Source organism: Erythrolamprus reginae, chromosome 2 (genome assembly GCF_031021105.1).
Source record: "Erythrolamprus reginae isolate rEryReg1 chromosome 2, rEryReg1.hap1, whole genome shotgun sequence".
NCBI lineage: Eukaryota > Metazoa > Chordata > Lepidosauria > Squamata > Dipsadidae > Erythrolamprus > Erythrolamprus reginae.
In genome coordinates this window covers 110,907,533-110,929,655 of record NC_091951.1, presented here as the reverse complement: position 1 = coordinate 110,929,655, position 22,123 = coordinate 110,907,533, and the positions used below count along the sequence as shown (strand labels likewise).

The 22,123-nt window shown below is 38.8% G+C and overlaps 1 protein-coding gene across 2 annotated transcripts in view; it reads right to left on the bottom strand.

The window, feature by feature from the left end:
• Window positions 1-325: 325 nt before the first annotated feature.
• Window positions 326-22,123, bottom strand: part of GFPT2 (glutamine-fructose-6-phosphate transaminase 2) — a 32,249-nt gene continuing 10,451 nt past the window's right edge. The window contains exons 4-19 of one of the 2 annotated variants that reach the window (XM_070739164.1): window positions 20,820-20,945; window positions 18,859-18,917; window positions 16,821-16,955; window positions 15,019-15,080; window positions 14,796-14,875; window positions 14,333-14,450; window positions 12,426-12,589; window positions 10,098-10,193; window positions 9,892-9,989; window positions 8,045-8,165; window positions 7,337-7,494; window positions 6,346-6,460; window positions 5,642-5,769; window positions 4,980-5,147; window positions 3,657-3,818; window positions 326-2,193 (exon numbers count right to left, since the gene is read on the bottom strand). In XM_070739164.1, the coding sequence (XP_070595265.1) occupies window positions 2,149-2,193; window positions 3,657-3,818; window positions 4,980-5,147; window positions 5,642-5,769; window positions 6,346-6,460; window positions 7,337-7,494; window positions 8,045-8,165; window positions 9,892-9,989; window positions 10,098-10,193; window positions 12,426-12,589; window positions 14,333-14,450; window positions 14,796-14,875; window positions 15,019-15,080; window positions 16,821-16,955; window positions 18,859-18,917; window positions 20,820-20,945 (1,835 nt within the window). In that variant the 3' untranslated portion in view covers window positions 326-2,148. The remainder of the gene's footprint in view (window positions 2,194-3,656; window positions 3,819-4,979; window positions 5,148-5,641; window positions 5,770-6,345; window positions 6,461-7,336; window positions 7,495-8,044; window positions 8,166-9,891; window positions 9,990-10,097; window positions 10,194-12,425; window positions 12,590-14,332; window positions 14,451-14,795; window positions 14,876-15,018; window positions 15,081-16,820; window positions 16,956-18,858; window positions 18,918-20,819; window positions 20,946-22,123) is intronic. The other variant, XM_070739165.1, reaches the window with a different exon arrangement.

The following is a 22,123-nucleotide window of genomic DNA, read 5'->3' as shown; positions in this document are numbered from 1 at the left end:
GTTATTTCTCAACCTTGGCAACTTGAAAATATTTGGACTTCAACTCCCAGAATTCCTCAGCCAGCAAATGCTGGCTGGGGGATTCTGGGAGTTGAAGCCCAGATATCTTCAAGTTGCCAAGGTTGGAAAACACTGCTCTATTCTATAGATATCTAATACATATGTCCTTCCAACACTTTCCCCAAATGTTTGTTTACAATCCACCACTGACTCTAGTGGCAGATTGTAAAAATCAAATTTACCCATCCTCCTTAGTTACAGAATATTGTGAACCGCTTTTATAGATAACAGTTGAAGTTAAAAAAAAAAATCAGATGCAGCACAATTTTGTAATCAATTATTTCTTTAATTTGCATAGCGTTTAGGTTGTATGATGGTTAAGTAGAAACATACTCACAAAATATGCAGTAAATTTATAGGGTTAAATACAACTATTCAAGAAAATATAGTCTGAGGCATGTATAATGTACTTTATCTAAACACAACAGTTTAACAAAAACAATCAACTTTAAATGATGTTTGAGAAATTTTCATTAATAGTACAGATATATAAAAAGTCAGGTAAATGCAATAGAAATTCAGTTAAAAGTACAACTGCCCCAAGTAAAAGAGTCAATATACAAGTGACTGCATTCACATATTATGTTTAAACCAGATTCACTCATGGTGTTTGAACATTTCTGCTTGACTGTCCTATAGCTTCCAACTCTGGTTTGTAAGCAAGCAAAACAACAGAGATCCTGATTTAGCTATGTTAACCAAACCACAGAATGGAATTCTATAATGGTTTGAGCTGTTCTGGTAGGAGGTGCCTTAATGAGATGTGTAAATATAACAAATTAATACTAACTTAATTAACAAGGATTAATTCCTAGGCATTATCTACTAGTAGAGGTAATCAATATACTAAATAACTTAAATGCTATACATGTGTATATATAAATACTTTGTATTTAAAAGTAAGACAACCATTGTATGTACATGTACCCAAAAAGCAAATCTTACCAATTTCCTAAGGACTTATTTTGAGTAAACATGTATAGCATCAGGCTGTCGTAGTGTTGATTTATTCACAGTAACTCAGAAAAAAAGCTATATACATATATTGCACAGTTGTAAAAAAACCACTATTCATTAAACATATGTAAACAACAGATTTTTTTTCCTTTCTTTGGCAATTTGATTATTTCAGTAATGCTACAAGCAAGAGCACTTAGTAAGGTATGTAAAAAATATTTAAAGGCACATTTAGCAGTTCTCCCCACCCCAAAAAGTAAAGACATCTTTCCAAATATTTTCTAGTTAACAATATGCTGGTAATTGGTTCATTACTCTCATGTTAAAAAAACTCACAGTAAAAGAAGTTATGGTTTGAAGTGAAGGGTCAGAATAATTAGAATACTTGCTTGAAACCCAAAATGGGCATTTTAACAAACCAGAGTCAATCTCTCATAGAAAAAAAATCACCATGGGTTGTCCTGTGATTTTTTTTCTTTCTCCACCATTTCCTAAGTATCCTATCACATAAAGGATATTTAGGCTGCTGGTAACAATGGTAGGTGTGCACATATATTTTATATGGATGGTCCTGCCTTTATTTCTAAAGTTCTTTGCATGTTTATTGGTCTCTTTAATATGTGCATTTTGTCCATGTTCTTGCGAACAAACTTTCTGGAAAGCGTTGAATATGCTTTGCTTCTGAATTGCTCCATTTTTTAAAAAAAATTGTACATAAGGTTTTGGGATTTTTATTACGGTATGCTTTCCCTAATGGTATTTTACTGAGTTTCCCTTCAGAAAAATGGATATTGAGCCTTTAGGAAAATGAGATGGTTGGTCCCTGCCTTACACATAGAGACCTCACCTTGGAAACAAGAAAATTAAGCATTTGGGAAAGAAGCGAAGAGTATTTATCCTGGTGAATGGTATCTTTTAAAACTACTCTTAAATTGCACTGACAAAATTCAAAAACAAATCAGGAATCCAAGTTTAGACAGATCAAGATGGTTAAAATAAATCAGGATTTGAAAATCACTTTCGGATCATGGCTTCAAACTGCCAAGAAATAGCCATGATTGTGGGGAGTTTATTCACTGAAGCCCAACTTAGCATCATGAAATTATCAGGCTATATTTTATAGCACAATACTTATTCTACAGTCACAGATTTAGCCAAATTTCTTGGGCAATCCACCTGGAAAAGGAAAAAAAAAAGATTTTAATCATACCACAATAGAAATTATCCCATTTAAAAGGAACATAAAGGAAAATATAATTTCTTAATGGCAGTATGTCTTCCCAAACTACAGTATGTAAATATTTGCCAAAAATCACTAACATCCTTAGGTAGCTGGCTTAGTTTGACTTCTGCTTGATTCTAACTTTTGTTTCATTTCATTTGTACCATTATCCTGGACTCTACATTCTTTGTCATCTTTTCATCTGTTTGTGATTTTTTTACATGCTAAGAAACTGACAAAGTCTACAGTATTCAACAGTGGTGATTCTGCAAATACTCTCACCAGACTCACTGCTTGTCTCTTATTCCTATATTTTGTATAATATATAAAGTGATCACATACCAAGCAAGATAGTTAGTTAGTTCTATCTTTAGTGAAGTTTGTGGTACAAATTAAAAGATGCCTAAATGCTAATTATTTCTTAATCTTTATAGAGACCACAATTATTTATAGCTACAGTGATACCTCGTCTTATGAACTTAATTGATTCCAGGAGGAGGTTCGTAAGGCAAAAAGTTTGTAAGACGAAACAATGTTTCCCACAGGAAACAATGTAAAATGGATTAATGCGTGCAAGGGGGAAAAAATCGCAAAACCAGCGCTCCGCCGGGCGCCGCTGCCTGGCTGTCACCTTTTAAAACAGCCGGGCTCTTCTTGGTGTCCTCCTGAACGCCGAACCTGAAAAGTTTGGGTTGTCACTGAGAAGCGCTGCCGCCCGGCTGTCCCCTTTTGAAACAGCCCAGGGGCTTCTCAGCATTCTCCCGAACGCCGAACCCAGAAGTTCGGCAAAAGTTCAGGTTCGGCAAAAGTTCGGGTGAATGCCAAGAAGCGCTGCCGCCCAGCTGTCACCTTTGCAGAAGAGCCGCGGAGCTGTCGGCCAGTCGGGAAGCTCAAACGGAGGTGGGGGATCCCAATAGGGAATTCCATGAATGGAGCTTTGATGTCACGAAGACGTCCTTCCTGGAATCCACGTTTTGGACGTCTCCGTGATGTCAAAGGTGACAGCTGGGTGGCAGCGCTTCTCGGCGGCCTCCCGAACCCAAACTTTTGCTGAACTCCTGGGTTTGGCGTTCGGGAGAACGCCAAGAAGCCCCACGGCTGTTTCAAAAGGTGACAGCCGGGCGGCAGCGCTTATCAGCTGAACCCGTACGCCGAACCCGAATTTTTGCCAAACTTCCCGGTTCGGTGTTCGCGGCAGCGAGTTCATAAGGCGAAAAAAGTTCGTAAGAAGAGGCAGAAAAATCCTGAACCCCGTGTTCGTATCTCGAAAAGTTCGTAAGACGAGGGGTTCGTATCACGAGGTACTACTGTATTTGTTTAAATCCTATCGCTCATTCTTGTTACCAATTTGAAGAAACCAGGAAGTATCCAACTGTGCTTGCTTTAATTGGAATGACTAAATATGGAAGTAACTTACATCATATCCTCTGAGAACAGCCAGGTGGAATGAAAGCAGCTGAAGAGGGATCACACTCAAGACTCCCTGTAGACAATCAACTGTCTGTGGCAACTCAATTGTTTTGTAAGCAAATTTGGAGCTCTCCGTATCTTCTCTAGAACATAAAATAATAGGGCGGCCCTAAGAAACAAGCCAAGCAGTATGAGTTAATATTAATCATTAATCATTGATTATACATAGATTTGTTGTATTTTGCAAACACTTTTCCAATATGTAGCAGGTTATTTATTTTTAGTTTTAATTTATTACATTTTTATGCTGCCCACTTCCACTATAAGGTTTAAATTAGGTTTTTATCTTTATAAATCACCCAGAGTCACTGAGAGTGAGTTGGGTGGCCATGTAAATCTTCATACATAAATAAATGTAGCAAGAATATTAATATAACACCACTGAAAAATACCATTGTATTTAAATTAAAAGAATGTGTATATGTACTGATCATTTTGTCTTCAATCTAAAATGCAACAGTCTAAATACTTTAATATCATTACTAGTAAATGTTACAGCTGCAGTAACCTGATATAATATTGCATGTAGTCCACATGCTATGACAGGAATCGGGACCCGGATTGCCATCACTAGGTGAGGCAATTGCAGGGTGCAATGTTAAATAGTGATAGCAATCCTGACAGCCCCAATTGCCATCATAATTTCGAGATGTGTGGGCCATTAATCAGAAGTGGCGAGATCCTCAGGTAAGGCGCTTGTGGTGCCCCATTGGGATGAGGAAGGACGGTGAAGACTTGGGATGCCTCATACAAATCAAGGAAGGCCAGTAACATTTCATTCTTCAAATAATCTTTCAAATTTCAAATGATGAGCTTTGTTTCAGTCTATAGATATTCCTCGAAGATCTTGTTCATATATGTTCAGTTAGTTTAACATTATTTTGGTCTTTGCTTAGTGCAATTTCTCATCTAGCAAGCTTTGCAAGTCTCAGTAAACTTCTTAATAATTCTAGAATTCCTTCTTAATCATTAATAATATAATGTCCTAGTCATTCTAGAGTTATTCGTTTGTCATCTGTGATGGGCAAGCTTTTGATCCTGCATGTTATTCCTGCTGAGATATAATGATATATAAATAATTTATTTCATTAATATATAATTCTTAATTGCATTTTATTCTTGGAAGAAATGTACAGATTAATCATAAAGATGGCCCATCTTTATGATTAATCTGTACATTTCTTCCAAGAATAAAATACAATTAAGAATTATATATTAATGAAATAAATTATTTATATATCATTATATTTCAGCAAATTACAGTGTTTACCTGTCGGGCAGTGACTTGCTGTAAAGCATTCTGGCACTTGGTAAAGCAGGGATCCTTCATAATTATCATAATAACAGGCATTTGTTTATCTATAAGAGCCAATGGTCCATGTTTCAGTTCTCCAGCCAGGATGCCTTCAGAATGCATATATGTAATCTCTTTGATTTTCTGAAAAGCAAATGAAAGAAAATCATGAAGGACAAAATAAAAACATATTATATTGCTGATAACTGAAACACAGATAAATTACACCAAAGTCAGAACCCCAAAGCTGCTTTTTCCATGCCCAAATTTTAATTAGTGATCATAGCTGTGATATGTATTTTTTTTAATTGCCTAGGTACAGTACATTCTAATTCTTAAATGCAAACTAACATCAAATATGTTCTGAGTCCCAAGTAATAACCATTAAACATTAATCATGTATCATTTCAAGTACACTTTAAATTTTATTCTATGGATTTCTCTCTGTATATTTCAGTTTAAAGAATAGGCATAGCAAAGCATCAATAGTTTATATAATTTGGAGGTGTAAGTGAACTTTCAGATTCCTGATCTGAAAGACATAACACTCTTTTTACTTTCTCCAAAGCATTATTTAAAATATGTTTTACATATAAGCTATAAGTTAGTTGTACTTTTGAAAACTTAAGTATTCATACCAGTGCCCCTTCCAAACAAGTGGCATAATTATATCCACGACCCATAACCAAAAGTGATCGTTGTTTATATAGTTCAGCCGCCAGATCATGTATTTTCTCATCCAAAGATAGTACTTCTTTAATCATCTCTGCCAACAAATTAAAACAGAATTAATTTCATTTTTGCAATACTATCAAATTTCAAAATATTAATATTGCAGATTTAGACAGACTACATCAATTAATTCCTCTGCTTTACAGTATAAAACATACTATTTTACCCTTTGATAGCACCTAATTTTTTTCATGAAGATTTTACAGGGATGCTAGTTTCAACAGTTCTTTATCCTGAACCGCTGAATAGTTTTTTAATCTTCACTAAAGACTCACATTTGAGAGACAGAGAGAGAGAGAGAGAGATTAATTTAAAATGCTGAACTCTTAGCTTAATGTACATAAGTATAAATTTGCCCATCTATAAACAGTATGTCACATATTTACCTTCAAAGTACGGTTTTATTTTATAAGACTAAAGTCCAATTTTGCTTTTTTATCTTTTTCTCAATAGAGAAATTAAAGTCCAAGTAAATAATAAGAATCCTATACCTTTCAAATAACTTTTGAAATACCTTTAAAAATTACAAAACTGAAAATTGATTTACAAGTCCACAATAATATTTTTTTTTCCTTTTCACAACAAAATTTAATTCCCCTTATGAACATACCAGGTAATGACTTTAAACTACTTATGATCTCCTGTCTTCTTTGTTGCAAGGATATCCTGTCTTCCGACATCATCAGACCAAACATCACAAGAGAAATGAACTGGCTGGTATAAGCCTGAAGATTGAAAAAAAAAATCCTTTATTTGGTTGTGTACTTTATATATTAAGACTATCTATTAGCATCTGCTTTGGTGAAACAAGAAGGACCACAGTACAACATGTGTCTATAGTTCAGCCACTCGTACCCATAGATAAAGCTGCAGAAAGGATGCGTTGAAATCCTGGATAGTCCCCTATAGCCGTGATGGCGAACCTATGGCATGCGTGCCAGAAGTGGCATGTAGATCCATCTCTCCAGGCACGCCAGCCATTGCCCATTGCTTTTCTGGTTTCTGGCACAAACATACATATTAACCAGCCAGCTGGTCTTTTGCACGTGAGACCCCCAGAAACTGGAAAACCAGGCGATAGCACACATGTGCGCCCTAGAAAGTGGAAGCTCAGCTTCCCAGCATGCACATGTGTGCCAGGGAACTGCTCTTCTGGTTTCTGGTGCTCCCCTGCGCATGCGCACAAGAGTTTTGGCACTGGGAACTGAAAAGGTTTGCCAATGCTGCTCTGTAGTATACATAGTATTGGTATAGATTAACCTTTTTTGGACCATGCCCTTCCTAAGCATCTCTAAAATCCTGATCCCCCCCCCCATGACATATAATTTTTACTATTCAAAAAGTGAACTCCTACTCACACAAAGGAAGCCTGAATGGCCACTAACTTGGTTTAAACAAGGTTCCAATTCCCCCCATTAAAAATCAAATTGCCCCCGTGAGACGTAAGCCCCACATTGGGAATCACTGATATAGATAGCACTGACCGTTTCCTGCAATACAGTGCTTTCTTAACAAGGAAGATACTTTACTACTTCTCCAGGCAATACCAAGACTATGATCTGGTCCAAAAGAGGAAGTCAATTACAAAAAAAGAAACTTACCTTTGTACTTGCAACGCCAATTTCAGGTCCTGCATTGATATGTACACCACAATCTGTATCCCTGGATATTGAACTCCCCACTGTGTTTGTAATGCCAACAGTCAAAGCTCGACGATTCTTACAATACCGTAAAGCCATCAAGGTATCAGCAGTTTCTCCTTTAACACATTACGAAAATTATTATTTAGATTAGAATGGCAGTCCAATTTAAATGGTCTGATTTGCTCTATACATCAGCTTTCCTGTTTTGTGAACTTACCAAAGTTTTTGTTTCTGGTTTTGGCTGTTTTAAATAGGAAGTATCTGCAAAATCTTTAAAAATGACTGCCTCCATCCATTTAGCTTTAGAGATAAAGCATCAGGAGAAGGTCAGATGTTTTAGAGTGCAAAATCAAATCTTAAATTGGCCCCAGAAATAGGAGTAATGTTTTCTTTAAAATATGCGCATGGGGAACCTCAATTTTGAAAAGGTTACAGTTCAAAACTACCAGATGCAGTTTCCATTGAGACACTCAATGAAAAGCCCATTAAACCAATAACAAAAATCAACATGAATTATACTAACAAGATCTTCCTCTCGTAATGTAAATACAATAAAAAGATTGCAATCAGGAATCTTAGTATAAATTAAGACAATACCTTAATCTACCAAAAAGCACATTTGTTAAATTTCTAATATTTCCCAAATTAAAATGCAAGGCAATTTACCTGACTGGCTGATAAAAAAGCATACATCATCTCGAAATACAGGGGTATTCCGATCCAGAAAATCACTAGCCAGTTCCACCATGACGGGTAGTTCAGTCAGTTCTTCTAATACTTGTCTTGTCTGAATAAACATAAAAAACAATACATCTGGCTTTAATTCTTTTTTGACAAGTGAGATTAGTATTTATTTATTTATTTATTATTTATTAAATTTCTATGCCACCCCTCTCCATAGACTTGGGGCGGCTCACAGCAGTGATAGAAACAATGTACAATACAAATCTAATAATACAAAGTTAAAAACCCATAATTTAAAAAATATGCACACAACACACCATACATAAACTATATAGGCCTGGGGAAGATATTTCAATTCCCCCATGCCTGACGGCAGAGGTGGGTTTTGAGAAGTTTACGAAAGGCAAGGAGGGTGGGGGCAATTCTGATCTCTGGGGGGGAGTTGGTTCCAGAGGGCCGGGGCCGCCACAGAGAAGGCTCTTCCCCTGGGTCCATGACATTGTTTAGTCGATGGGACCCGGAGAAGGCCAACTCTGTGGGACCTAACCGGTCACTGGGATTCGTGCGGCAGAAGGTGGTCCCGGAGATATTCTGGTCCGATGCCATGAAGGGCTTTATAGGTCATAACCAACACTTTGAATTGCAACCAGAAACTGATCGGCAACCAATGCAGACTGCAGAGTGTTGGTGAAACATGGGCATATTTAGGAAAGCCCATGATAGCTCTCGCAGCTGCATTCTGCACGATCTGAAGTTTCCAAACACTTTTCAGACGTAGCCCCATGTAGAGAGTGTTACAGTAGTCGAGCCTCGAGGTGATGAGGGCATGAGGGTATATTAGCTGAGTGAAGCAAAATTAATCCGTGTTATAGGAATAATGGAAATTATTGTTTTAATTCACACTAAAAGCTTCAGTGTGAAACAGACTGAGTCCAGGTTGGCAAAGGAATGAGATAAGCCTGTGTTCCACTCAGCTTATTTATTCAACCAATATGATTAATATATTCCTCGGGTTATGATAGCAATTGGGATTATTAGTCAAAAAATGCAGCACAAACCAAAATTTGATAGAACAGCCTTGAAGGCATTACATATCCAGGATGTGGCTGAACCTACAAAGTTCAGAATCATGAAGGTTTGTAACAGTTTGTGGAGACAGTATTTGCACTTTGAAGAAGCAGAATGGTAAGAGTTTCAACACTTTTGAACTCTAATGGCGGATATAACTCATAAGAATACCACAGGTAGCCAAGAAAACAAACAAAAGGATAATCAAATCAAGCCAGAGTCTTCACTCAAGGCCAGGTTTGAATTACTTGTGATACATTATGTAAAGGCATCATTCTCTGGAGAAGTTTACAATGAGGGTTCCTTGGTTCTTTATGAGTTTGGTTGTTTTCTTGCAGATGTTTCATTACCCAAACATCCATGCCAGACTAGTTTAGATGTTATCTAGTTTATGTAATGAACTATATCTACAAGAAAACAACCAAGCTCAAAAAATACCAAGGACCCCTGAATTCAACCCTTATCTACCAATATTATCCTTTATGAAGTTTTCAATGCTGGAAAATATGGAAGAGAAAAAGAAAAAGGATAACGAATAACAGGTGGATGGATTCAATTGCATATATGGTGATATAATTATGTATTCTTCAAAAATCTGAAGGACCAAACTAGAATCAACATTAACCCATCAAAGAGATTCATAGTTCTATGATTAATGCCACTCATAAGCTTGCTCTTTAAAATATAGAAAACTTCTATAAACATACTATGATTAAATTCTCTTACACACGTTTACATATGTTGAAATATTTTAAACTTACAGCCACAGCAGCATGATAGCTGGTCCCACATCCAATAATTATTAATCGACGGCATCTTCTGATTTCTTTCAAGTGATCTTTCAAGCCACCTAATAGAACTATAATTTCCACAAAACAGAAATGATATGAAGACATTAGTTCCGGACAAGTTCCTATCAGACATTAATGGTAACATTAAAGGAGATTAGAATTTTCCTCGCATTTACCTTTGTTGGTTTCAAAGTTCACTCGTCCTCTCATAGTATTGAAAACAGATTCTGGTTGTTCAAATATTTCCTTCTGCATGAAAGCACTGAAATTCCCTGTTGTCATTTGAATAAAAACGGTCTGTTAATGTTACTATTTAATCAAGGATGGTATTTACAGCAAAACAACTTGGGACGGAATGGCAATTTCAGTCACAAGCCAAATTGCTTACACTTGGTTAAAGAAATGCCTATTCCCATATGATATGATTATGATGAGTGTCTTCCTTGGGCTCTTTTTGGCTATTGCATTACCGAAGTACGTAGTCTAAGGATTAGATTTTTACTAACATTTAATTTTCAGGACTAGTTAAAGAGGGTTAAATGGGATCTGTAGATCAGATTAGGAAGACTGAAAATCTTTTTAAAAGCATACTCAACTTTCCACCTTAATAGAGCCTGGAATTTCCATTATGTATCATGACAGTTGTAAGTCAAAATACCCATATGACCTATCCCATTTTATTACATATATTTTGTGGCAGTCCTAAATCCAGTTGAAGGAGGAGAAGAAGAAGGAGACACAAATAATGGCCATATGACTGTGTGACACTGCAAATAGTCCTAAATACGGGCAAGTTGCTGAACACCTAAAATGCAATCATTCTGCCACAGAGATGGGCCTGTTGGAACTTCAAATTCAGATCGTAAGTACCTTAAGGAGGATTTGCTGTAATTTCACTGCAGTCTCACTAAGTGACTGATATAATTCAAGGACTAGCTATACCATTACCATGGTTTACCTCATTTTATGGCATTTCAAAATGATATTGATTATACTTAGATGTGAGCTTGTATGTATAAAGAAAGGTCTGATAAAACACGGTACAGCATTTTTAAAGTTTTATTTATTTATTTATTCGATTTTTATGTTTTATAATAGCAATACAGACTATATTGCTGTTCCTATAAATCTCCAGTGCCAGATAGGTAGAATATAAATGGTTTCGATGTTTATCTGTTTATATTTAGATACTATTCAACCCCAACCAATTCCAGATGATACACAGAAGCTATTGTGGCCTTCAGCCACAGCCAGTCTGGCAGCCGAATCAGATGAGGAGGCAGCCTGGGAGTCAGGGCCAGCATCAAGGCAATCTGAGAGCTCCGAAGAGGGAATGGAGCGGGAAGAGAGAGAGAGAAGCAGAGCCTGGGCTGTCTATCAGTCCTGATGGAAAGTCAACAGTCCCCAGATCTGAAGATGGCCGAAAAGGAGGAACAGCTGGATCCAATGCCTGACACATAGATGCACAATAGGCAGAGAAGGGACCAGTGAAAAAATATGGGCTGGTCCGTGAGACAGAAGAACCACTACTGCTAGCAAACACCCCCCCCCCCCCATGGGGATAAAAGGGAGGAGACGGAGATGAATAGGTGTGGCAGACAACTATTCCTCTCCCTGCCAGACAGATTTCTTAGCCTGCTGTGAGAAAGAGAGACTTTTTGCTGGGGCTGCTGGGGCTCCTAATAAAGGAAACATTTAGTTAACTATAGAGGTTTTGTCATGTTTGGGAGCTGGGTCAGAACAGAAGCCTTAATAACTTTACAACTGATATTAACATGAAACAGTACATAGATCAGGGGAGTCAAAATTCCCAGTCCACAGGCCAGATGTGTCACATGCTGGCCATGCCCACGCCCAATTTAGCGAAGGGGGGGAAAGTTGCAATACATCAGGTGACAGTGCCTTGACACTAGATGGTCTTCCAGAACAACTCCCTACGGAAGAATGTCCATGAAATTCAATATGGAAGAACATCCAAGAAAAAAAATTATTTCAAGCCCTTCCAAAAATGGGAAGGGTAGGGGCAAAGTGTATTTCCAGAAGGAGTGAATTTTATAGTTGGGGTTATTTCCAAAATGTCCACCCTTCTAACTTCTCACACCCTCATGTAGATGAAATCCTTAACAGACCATTCTAGCTTGCTCTAAACAGGCTGGACAGAATTATGTTGTATATACAAGATGTTAACTTATTATTATTTATTTGTTAAATTTATTTGCCATCTATCTTGCCATGAGTCAGTCAGTCTATCTATCTATCTATCTATCTATCTATCTATCTATCTATCTATCTATCTATCTATCTATCTATCTATCTATCTATTAGATTTGTATGCCGCCCCTCTCTGCTATCGGATTTGATACTTTATAAGTTTATAATTTATAAGTAGCACTTTCAATACTTTTCCCCAATCAGTACCTTCTTTATTTGTAGCTAAGTCTGCATCTGAACTCACACAGAAAAAGATGAAGTTGATACTAGCAAGGCTGTTCTTCTGGGCTTACCCTTCATGATCTGCTGCAGCTCCATTTGCAGAGTCTGAATGGCTCGAGATGGGTCATCAGTAGCAGCACGTTTTAGCCGATGAATGGAAAGCTTTCCATCAGCCACTGCTGCAATGTCATCATCTTCCAAAAAAATAACTCTGTTGGTGTGCTCAATTATGGCACTGTAAAAATAAAAAATAAAATCCAGGTAAGGTGTGACCTTTCAAGTGCAACAAAGCTTTGTTCTAAAGGTACACATAAGAGCTATAACTAACCAGAATCATTATGCACCATCCAGTTCTTGACTGATCACATGCATGTCAAGTCATAGATTATCCACACAATCTAAAGAATCTGGAATTTGCACACAGCTACTAGGAACATTTTTTATTCTTTGATATTATTATTATATTATTGACACTTCCTGCATCCCAAACTTTACTATATATTTTATTGATTGGTTGGTTGATTTGATTGATTGATTGTTTGACTGCATTTCTAGGCTGCCCTTCTCCAGGGGACTCAGGGTGGCTTACAGCATAAAAAAGAATATAAAATTGACAATATTAAATCCTACCCTAAAAGCTACATTTGAAAATCCAAATAATTAACTCTTAAAACCCCAAAACATTTAAAACGATTCAACCAACATTTATTTCATCAAAGTCACAGTGTTCAGCCAGAGCAAAGTATCAGCGCTCAATGGCCCCAGGCCTGCCCGCAAAGGTGTGTTTTTAAAATCTTTCAGAAGGCCGGGAAGGTGGGGGCAGTGCGAGTTGGTTCCAAAGGACCAGAGCCATCACAGAGAAGGCCCTTCCCTTAGGCCCCGCCAGGCAACATTGCTTAGCTGACGGGACTTGGAGAAGGCCGACTCTGTGGGATCTGACCAGCCGCTGGAATACATGAGGCAGAAGACGGTCCCGTAAGAAGTCTGGTCCTAAGCCATGTAGGACTCTATAGGTAATCACCAATGCATTAAATTGTGTTTGGAGACCAATCGGCAGCAATTCAGTTCACATAGTGATGATAATACATAGGTATACCTCAGTAGGCCCATGACTGCTCATGCAGCTGCGTTTTGGACTAGCTACAGTGTCCGAAAATTCTTTAAATGTAGCCCCATGTAGAGAGCATTACAGTAATCGAGCCGCGAGGTGATTAGGGCATGAGTGACTGTGAGAAGAGACTCCCTGTCCAGATAGGTGCACCAGGCAGACCTGCGCAAACTTCTCCCTCACCACAGCTGAGAGATGTTATTCTAAAATCAGCTGTGGATCGAGGAGAACTCCCAAGTTGCAGACCTTCTCTGAGGGGGTAAAAAGTCGTTCCCCCCCCCAATATTGGAAGGACAGATGGAATTGTCCCTGGGAATCAAAACCCACAGCCACTCCGTCTTGTCGGAGTTGAGCTTGAGCCTGTTGATTCCATTCAGACTCTAACAGCCTCCAGACAATGGCACATCACCTCCACTGCTTCACTGAATGATCATGCTGAACACACTTTTATGAATTACCATTTAGATTTAAAACCAAAGGCTATTTCTCCTTGGATATGAGCCAGTAGTTCACCAGTTTTCCCAGAATTATTTTGCCACCACTGGCAAACTAAGAATCAGGATCTAGGGCTATTCAAAGCATCTGTAAAAGATGCTTTACCAAACTCAATTGGTTTGAGTTAAGGACCCCTCCTTAAACAATGAACTACCCTCATTACCCAGAAGAGTGAGAACAGCTGCTCTGTAGGTTTTCTCTAGTTCTCTGCATTTTCAGCCATGGGTAGGACATCCTTTGGAAATGGATGGGCGGCTGGGGAGGATTGCTGAAGCAGCTGAGTTCAGCCCCCCAGAATTTTTGGCTATTTGTGGCAAACAGAATTTGTTTCACTTGCACAATCCTGCTAAAGCTACACATCATTATGTCTGTTACCTTGCATCCGAAGCAAAGAAAAATTCAACCGCTTTATCACCCACAGCATGAAGACAGGTTGAACTGTCCAGTCTTTTCATTTGAGTTTTGCATATGTTCTTTACATTTTCTATGTTACCTATCAATGAAAAAGCATGCATTCTTTAAATCAGCAGTAAGTACCCAAATTCATCAGAGCTGAAATCAAATGATTAAACTTCATGAATTATATCAAAATCATTACTACCTCATTAAATATTACTAAGAAAATGAAGCAAGAATGTTATTGTTTTAATTTCAATACATAAATATAAAACTTGGCAAAATTTTGAAGTAAGGGTTTATTTAATATAGTTAATATTTTTATTACTATGGATTTATAGTTGATGGACTGATATGAAAGATTTCTGGTCAATATAATCAGTTCCCTCTCTCCCTAACCCACCCAAAATACAGGAATGGTGATAGTATTATGATAACTTACATGTTCGATATAAAATAGGAATTTGTTCTGTGGAGAGCTTAGATTCACTACGAACTCCAATAAGTAGAGGACTCCCCCTCCTGACAAGTGATAAAACAACAATGAAAGTGGTTATGTTCATTTTAAGAAATACGTTCAGGTATTATCTTTGCTTAAATAAATCTTGGGTGCTGATATTTATTTATCAAGCATCATAGCCCAATTTATCATTTTATTTATTTACCTGGTAGCAACAGCTTCTCCTGGATAATGGATACTTTTGAATACCAGCGCAAATGCACCTTCCTATGTGAAAGGAACATTAATATTAAAAAAAGGAATGAATGGGATGCACATTAAAATTATCTAAGGAATGAGTAAGATAATAGTCAAAATTCCTTTTTCGTATCTTTCGTGATCCTTAATAAAGGAGTAATTTTTTTAAAAGTCGCAAATACACTTATTTATGTATGTATGTATGTATGTATGTATGTATGTATGTATGTATGTATGTATTTATTTATTGGATTTGTATGCTGCCCCTCTCCGCAGACTCGGGGCGGCTAACAACAATAATAAAAACAGCATGTAACAATCCAACACTAAAAAAACTAAAAAACCCTTATTATAAAACCAAACATACATACAAACATGCCATGCATAAAATTTTAAAGGCCTAGGGGGAAAGAATATCTCAGTTCCCCCATGCCTGGTGGCAGAGGTGGGTTTTAAGAAGCTTACGAAAGGCAAGGAGGGTGGGGGCAATTCTAATCTCTGGGGGGAGTTGGTTCCAGAGGGCCGGGGCTGCCACAGAGACGGCTCTTCCCCTGGGTCCCGCCAAACGACATTGTTTAGTTGACGGGACCCGGAGAAGGCCCACTCTGTGGGACCTAACTGGTCTCTGGGATTCATGCAGCAGAAGGCGGTCCCTGAGGTAATCCCTGAGATATTTAATTGGATTTGTATGCCGTCCCTCTCCGAGAACTTCATTCACTGCCAACAATGTTGGCACCTACATAGGGGGACCATCCCCAATTAACTCCATCGGGATATATTTCTGAGTCCCCTCGAGAAGGGCGGCATAGAAATGTAATAAATAAATAAATAAATATTTCTAATGATGAACAAATTAGCTTCCTGATTATCAGTGGGAAGATTTGTATTTTTAATCCATGCCCAGCTGTAGAATCCATATACTGAGCTTTATCAGGTGATTATTTTTCAGGCTGTGGCCTGAGCCTCGATATCAGATTGATAATTCTAAAGGAAAACAATGATAGATTCTAGGAATGCAACCAAATTTCATTTGGGTTTGCGTCTCCTTTTTTGTCTATGCTCTGGACAACTACCATGTTTCCCTGAAAATAAGTCACTGTCTTATATTAATTTTTGCTCCAAAAGTTGTGCTATGTCTTATTTTCGGGGGGGTGCCTTATATTTCTCAAATAAGACAAATTCACAGGCTGACACCCCCAAAGAAAGTGTACCGTACGGTACACTGATTACGGTACGGTACCTGTCAGTATGGCACCCACACACACAAATGACAGCACTTATATGGTACAATAGTATACTCCCGCTATTGCAGCTTCCGGCCACCGGAGGAACTACAGTCTACGCACTGTAGTGGAGACTGTAATGGCGGTGAGACAGCAGCAGATTGTGTCTGCTGTACTGGACGGTACAAAGCAATGGAAGGGGCCAGCAGGGGACGCCACATTATTACGGTACCGCTATGAATGGTACCGTATGTTTTTCCACCATACTGTATGTAAACTTGACTACGCCTTATTTTCGGGAGCTGCCTTATATTAGCAAATTCTGCAAAACCTCTGACATGTTTTACTTTTGGGGTACGTCTTATTTTCAGGGAAACAGGGTAGATGCTTTTGTAAAAGAGAAAATATAGCAAGGCACTTTGAAAAAGAATCACCTCTTTTTTAAACATACCCAACAATCTCATTTGGTGAAACTCGGTAGGTGAAGGATCATTCAATATTATGTAAACATCACCGATGCTAGGAAATAAGAGGATCTCCTACTCACCAGCTGCTGAATGACTCTTTGCACCAAGACAGAAAAACTCACGTCGTCAGTTTCTTTATTATCATATACATATTTGATTAGTTTTGGAATTGTTTCAGTATCTGTTTCAGATTCAAATTCATAACCTTTGGTCTCCTAGAATGTTTTAAACAAAACGTTAGGTTCGAGTTTCTTACCTCGGGCTGTTTTCGTTCATACGCAATAGCATCAAGGGATATCTAACACCTTGATCACTACTGCTCTAGTTCCTGCTACCCAGGACGATCACATTCCCAAGCTAGATTTTATTTATGTAGATTTAATTTATTAGGACTTTATTAAACATGTCATGGGATTGATGTTGCCTCATAACAATATAGAATCATAAGGTTAATTCCTGCCAGAAGCAACACTGCATTAGTCTCTAGCTCAGTGTTAACCATTTCAACATCTTAACATCCAGTGAAGGGCTACCAATTTTTTTACTACCACACTGTGGGCTTATGCAGGACGCCCTGCATTTTCTTTCAACATCTTTCAGTGCAAATTGGGTGCTCTGGGGTGGAGGTCCATTTTCGCTACCCCACGGCGTTTCCCCTCCCCCCCCCCCGGTCTGGGCAGTAGCCCACCCCTGTTAAAATCTCACACTTAGCCATCTTAACATCTGGATTGGGGATTCTGGGATCTCAACTCCACACATCTTACAAGTTGTCAAGGTTAAGAAATGTAGCTCCAGCTGCCCCGTGTCAACACTGGGATCACATAGGAAGGGAGAGGGAAAAGCTGTAAACCAGTGATGGCAAACCTATGGTATGTGTGCCACATGGAGCCATATCCGAGGGCACGTGAAGCATTGCCTTACGTCAGCTCCAGCACATATGCACACACTGGAAAGCTCATTTTTGCCCTTCCAGACAGCGGGTAAGGCTGTTTTCGCCCTCCCTAGGCTTCAGGAAAGCCTCCAGAACGTGTGGTTGGTGAAAAATGGATCCAACAGGCCAACTGGAAATTGGGAAGTGAACCTCCGGTTGGCCCATTGGGCCATTTTGTGCCCTCCCCAGACTTCATAAAAGTCTCCTAAAGCCTGGGGAAGGCAAAAAATGGCCCAATAGACCAACATGAGTCAGGCCTGCCTGCATCCATGCATTGGAGTGGAGGAACAGCGCAGGGAGGTGTGGTTGTGCGCACATGCATGGGAGAGGGTGGGCATTGCATTATGGGTGTGGGCATACATGTACATGCCCCCCCACTCCCCCCACTTTTGGCATGCAATGGCAAAAAGATTAGCCATCAATGCTATAGACCAGTGATGGCAAACCATTTTTTCCTCAGGTGCCGAAAGCGCGTGTGCATGTGCTATTGTGCATTTGCAAGTGCCCACACCCATAATTCAATGCCTGGGGACAGTGCAAATGGCCTCCCCTGCCAGAGGCCCTCTGGAGGCCTGAAACAGCCCATTTCCCAACCTCTGGTGGGCCCAGCTGACCTATTTTTTGCCCTCCCCAGCCTCCAGAGGTTTCTATGGAGCCTGGGAGGCCAAAAATGCCCTCTCCCATCACCCTGGAAGCCGAAAATGCCCACCTGGGCGAGCCTCTGGGTGAGCCAAAAATCAGCTGGCCGGGACATATATGTTCATTGGAGCTGAGCTAGGATAATGGCTTGTGTGCCAGCAGATATGGCTCTGCGTGCCACCTCTGGCACCAGTGCCATAGGTTCACCATCACTGCTATAGACAAACCACTCTTTTATAAGTGCGCACTGAATCTGGAACTTGTCATCTGGCATTAAATCTAATGGCAAGCAAGGCCAGCTCTCTAAAGCAGTATTTCCCAACCTTGGCAACTTAAAGATATTTGGACTTCAACTCCTAGAATTCCCCAGCCAGCAAATGCTGACTGGGGAATTCTGGGAGTTGAAGTCCAGATATCTTCAAGTTGCCAAGGTTGGGAAACACTGCTCTAAAGAACTAAAGCTTTACTCCTACTTATAAAAATAACTCCTGTCACACAGTTTGGAGTGACAGAGTTTTATGGTATGTATCAGATTACTGCCAGCTTACCAAAAACTTCCGTAGGTCTTTGTAATTTGTAATGATTCCGTTATGGATAACCACAAATTCTGAAAGGAATATAAATAAATATGGAAATAAATAAGCAGCAAAGAGCAAACAATGAGACCTTAATTCAAATAGTGTGTTGAAGCTATGTATTTCTATGTTCCTATCACCCATCTCCTCCCACTTATCACTGTAACTTGTTGCTTGTATCCTTACGATTTATATTGTTTCCTGACTGCTTATTTGTACCCTATGACAATCATTAAGTGTTGTGCCTCATGATTATTTACAAATGTATCTTTTCTTTTATCCACACTGAAAGCATATGCACCAAAGACAAATTCCTTGTGTGTTCAATCGCACTTTGTCAATAAAGAATTATATAATAATAACAATAATAATTTATTAAATCTGTATGCTGCCCCTCTCCGAAGACTCGGAGCGGCTCAAAACAAAAACAATACATAGTATACAATCCAATGATTAAAAAAAACAGTTTAAAACCCTTACAAAAAGTAATCATACAGCCCAAACAAACCATACATAAATCATAATAGCTAAGGGGTATATTAATTTCCCCATGCATGGCGACATAGGTGGGTTTTCAAAAGTTTACAAAAGGCAAGGAGGGTGGGGGCAGTCCGAATCTCTGGGGGGAGTTGGTTCCAAAGGGTCGGGGCCGCCACAGAGAAGGCTCTTCCTCTGGGTCCCGCCAGACGGCATTGTTTGGTCAATGAGACCGGAGAAGGCTAACTCTGTGGGACCTAATATTCTATTTTATATTCTATTCTATTTATTAAATTGGCACTAGTAAAGTGTTTTGCAGAATTCTAGTTTTCTGTTCCTTCAAGCAATGAGTTGTGGCCAGCTTAGTCTCTTTCAAAGAGACTGACGATGAACAGACAGTTCCAGAGTTGCCAGATGAACCGCTGAGCAGCTGTAGGGAGAGGCAGCTGTACCACCCAGTAACCAGGAAACATCATAGAATGAGGAGTCTGAGCTTCTAACCAGTCCAAGGACTTGTTATGCAATGAGCAAAGCAAAGGCATTCTACAAGGCTCCTTGATCTTCCAAATGAGAAACATTGGGCTGCTTTGGATTTGTCTTGACTTTGGTGATTTCATTTTTTCAGTGTATATGTCTTTGTATGTACAGTGTTCCCTCGATTTTCGCGGGTTTGAACTTTGCGAATAGCCTATACCACAGTTTTTCAAAAAAATACTTGCGTTTTTTTTCTATACCACGGTTTTTCCCGCCCGATGATGTCATACATCATCGGCAAACTAATAATTTTTGCAAATAAATAACAAAAAAAATAATTATTGTTAATAAATAATGATGTTTATAAATATCAGGATCACTAAGTGTCTTATTCAATGGTGAGTACCAGTAATAATGGTGAGTAAATTGTTGTTAAAGGAATGGGAAATGGTAATTTAGGGGTTTAAAGTGTTAAGGGATGACTTGTGTTACTGTCCATTGCCAAAAATGGTGTATTTACTTCCGCATCTCTACTTCGTGGAAATTCGACTTTCGCGAGCGGTCTCAAAACGCATCCCCCGCGAAAATCGAGGGAACACTATATATGTGCATTTCTACTCACATTTCCTTTGCTGCTCATTTGCTTCAGAAACTTCTGCATAAAGTTTGCAACCACTTTTATGTGTTTGTAAGTGCATAGCTTTGAGATAGAGACCAATGGTTGTCAAGTAGCATAACTAAATCAGTTAAGTTTTGGTTTAGATACTGGTTGTTTGGAGAATATTGTTTGGAGAATATGGGATATTAATGCCAGCAAATTTGGGTCCTTGTCTTTCATACATTATGTCAATATTACATGTGCAAAATTGCTTTCTGAATCACCTATCTTATTTAACATACACTAATACGAGATGGTGGTTCATTGGTTTCAATAACTACATCTAAAGATTTCGGTTTAATTTTTCCTCCCAGAAATTACCTACCATTACTTTTATCTGATCGTTGGGGATGACTGTTGGTAGCATTTGGTACTCCATGAGTAGCCCACCGAGTGTGAGCGATGCCAAAATGTGTCTCAAAATCTGCCTTTAAATCCAAGCCTTCTTGCTCTGTACAGGACAAATGTATAATAATTTATATTCAGAATGATAGGCAATTCTAAATTTCCAGTTTTTCAATACTAGTTAGTGGCTATAAAGGGGGGGGGGTTTCTGCATTACAATCATAATTGAGCCCAGAATTACAGTTGTAAGTCATTGTGGTAGTTAAGTAGGTACTATGCAATCACACCCAATTTTCTGACCTTTTTTGTGATGGTCATTAAACCCAGCAGCCATTAAGCAAAAACAGTTGTTTGTTTTTGTTAAGCAAATTAACACTTGGCCAATAAAAATTCTATTCTATTCTATTCTATTCTATTCTATTCAGTTGCTAAGCAAATTCATTTGCTTATTATTAAGCAAATCCATTTTATCCAATGGGAGGGTTTTGCCAGACATCATAAGTAAATGCCAGAAACTGGCAAAAAGGATAAGAATTATTATTATTATTATTATTATTATTATTATTATTATTATTATTATTATTTATTAGATTTGTATGCCGCCCCTCTCCGTAGACTCGGGGTGGCTCACAACACAATAAAACAATTCATAACAAATCTAATAATTTACAATTTAAAATATTTAGAAAACCCCATTATTAAGTAGACATACCATACATAAATTGTATAGGCCCGGGGGAGATGTCTCAATTCCCCCATGCCTGACGACAAAGGTGGGGTTTGAGGAGTTTACGAAAGGCAAGGAGGGTAGAGGCAGTTCTAATCTCTGGGGGGAGCTGGTTCCAGAGAGTCGGGGCCGCCACAGAGAAAGCTCTTCCCCTGGGGCCCGCCAACCGGCATTGTTTAGTTGACGGGACCCGGAGAAGGCCCACTCTGTGGGACCTAATTGGTCGCTGGGATTCGTGCAGCAGAAGGCGGTTTCGGAGATATTCTGGTCCGATGCCATGAAGCGCTTTATAGGTCATAACCAACACTTTGAATTGTTGTCATGTGACTACAAGGTATTACAAATGGGTCTTGAACTGGCTGCCAAGCATCCAAAATGAAATCATGTGACTGTGGTCTGTGAATGTGTGCAGTTCTTAGAACTTTAAAATTAGGCCATAAGTATATTTTGGGAGATAATCCATTATTACTTTGAACGGTCACTAAGCGACTGGTTATTACGTGAGGACTACATGCACAAAAGTATATTCTAATAATATCACAAATACTAAACACATT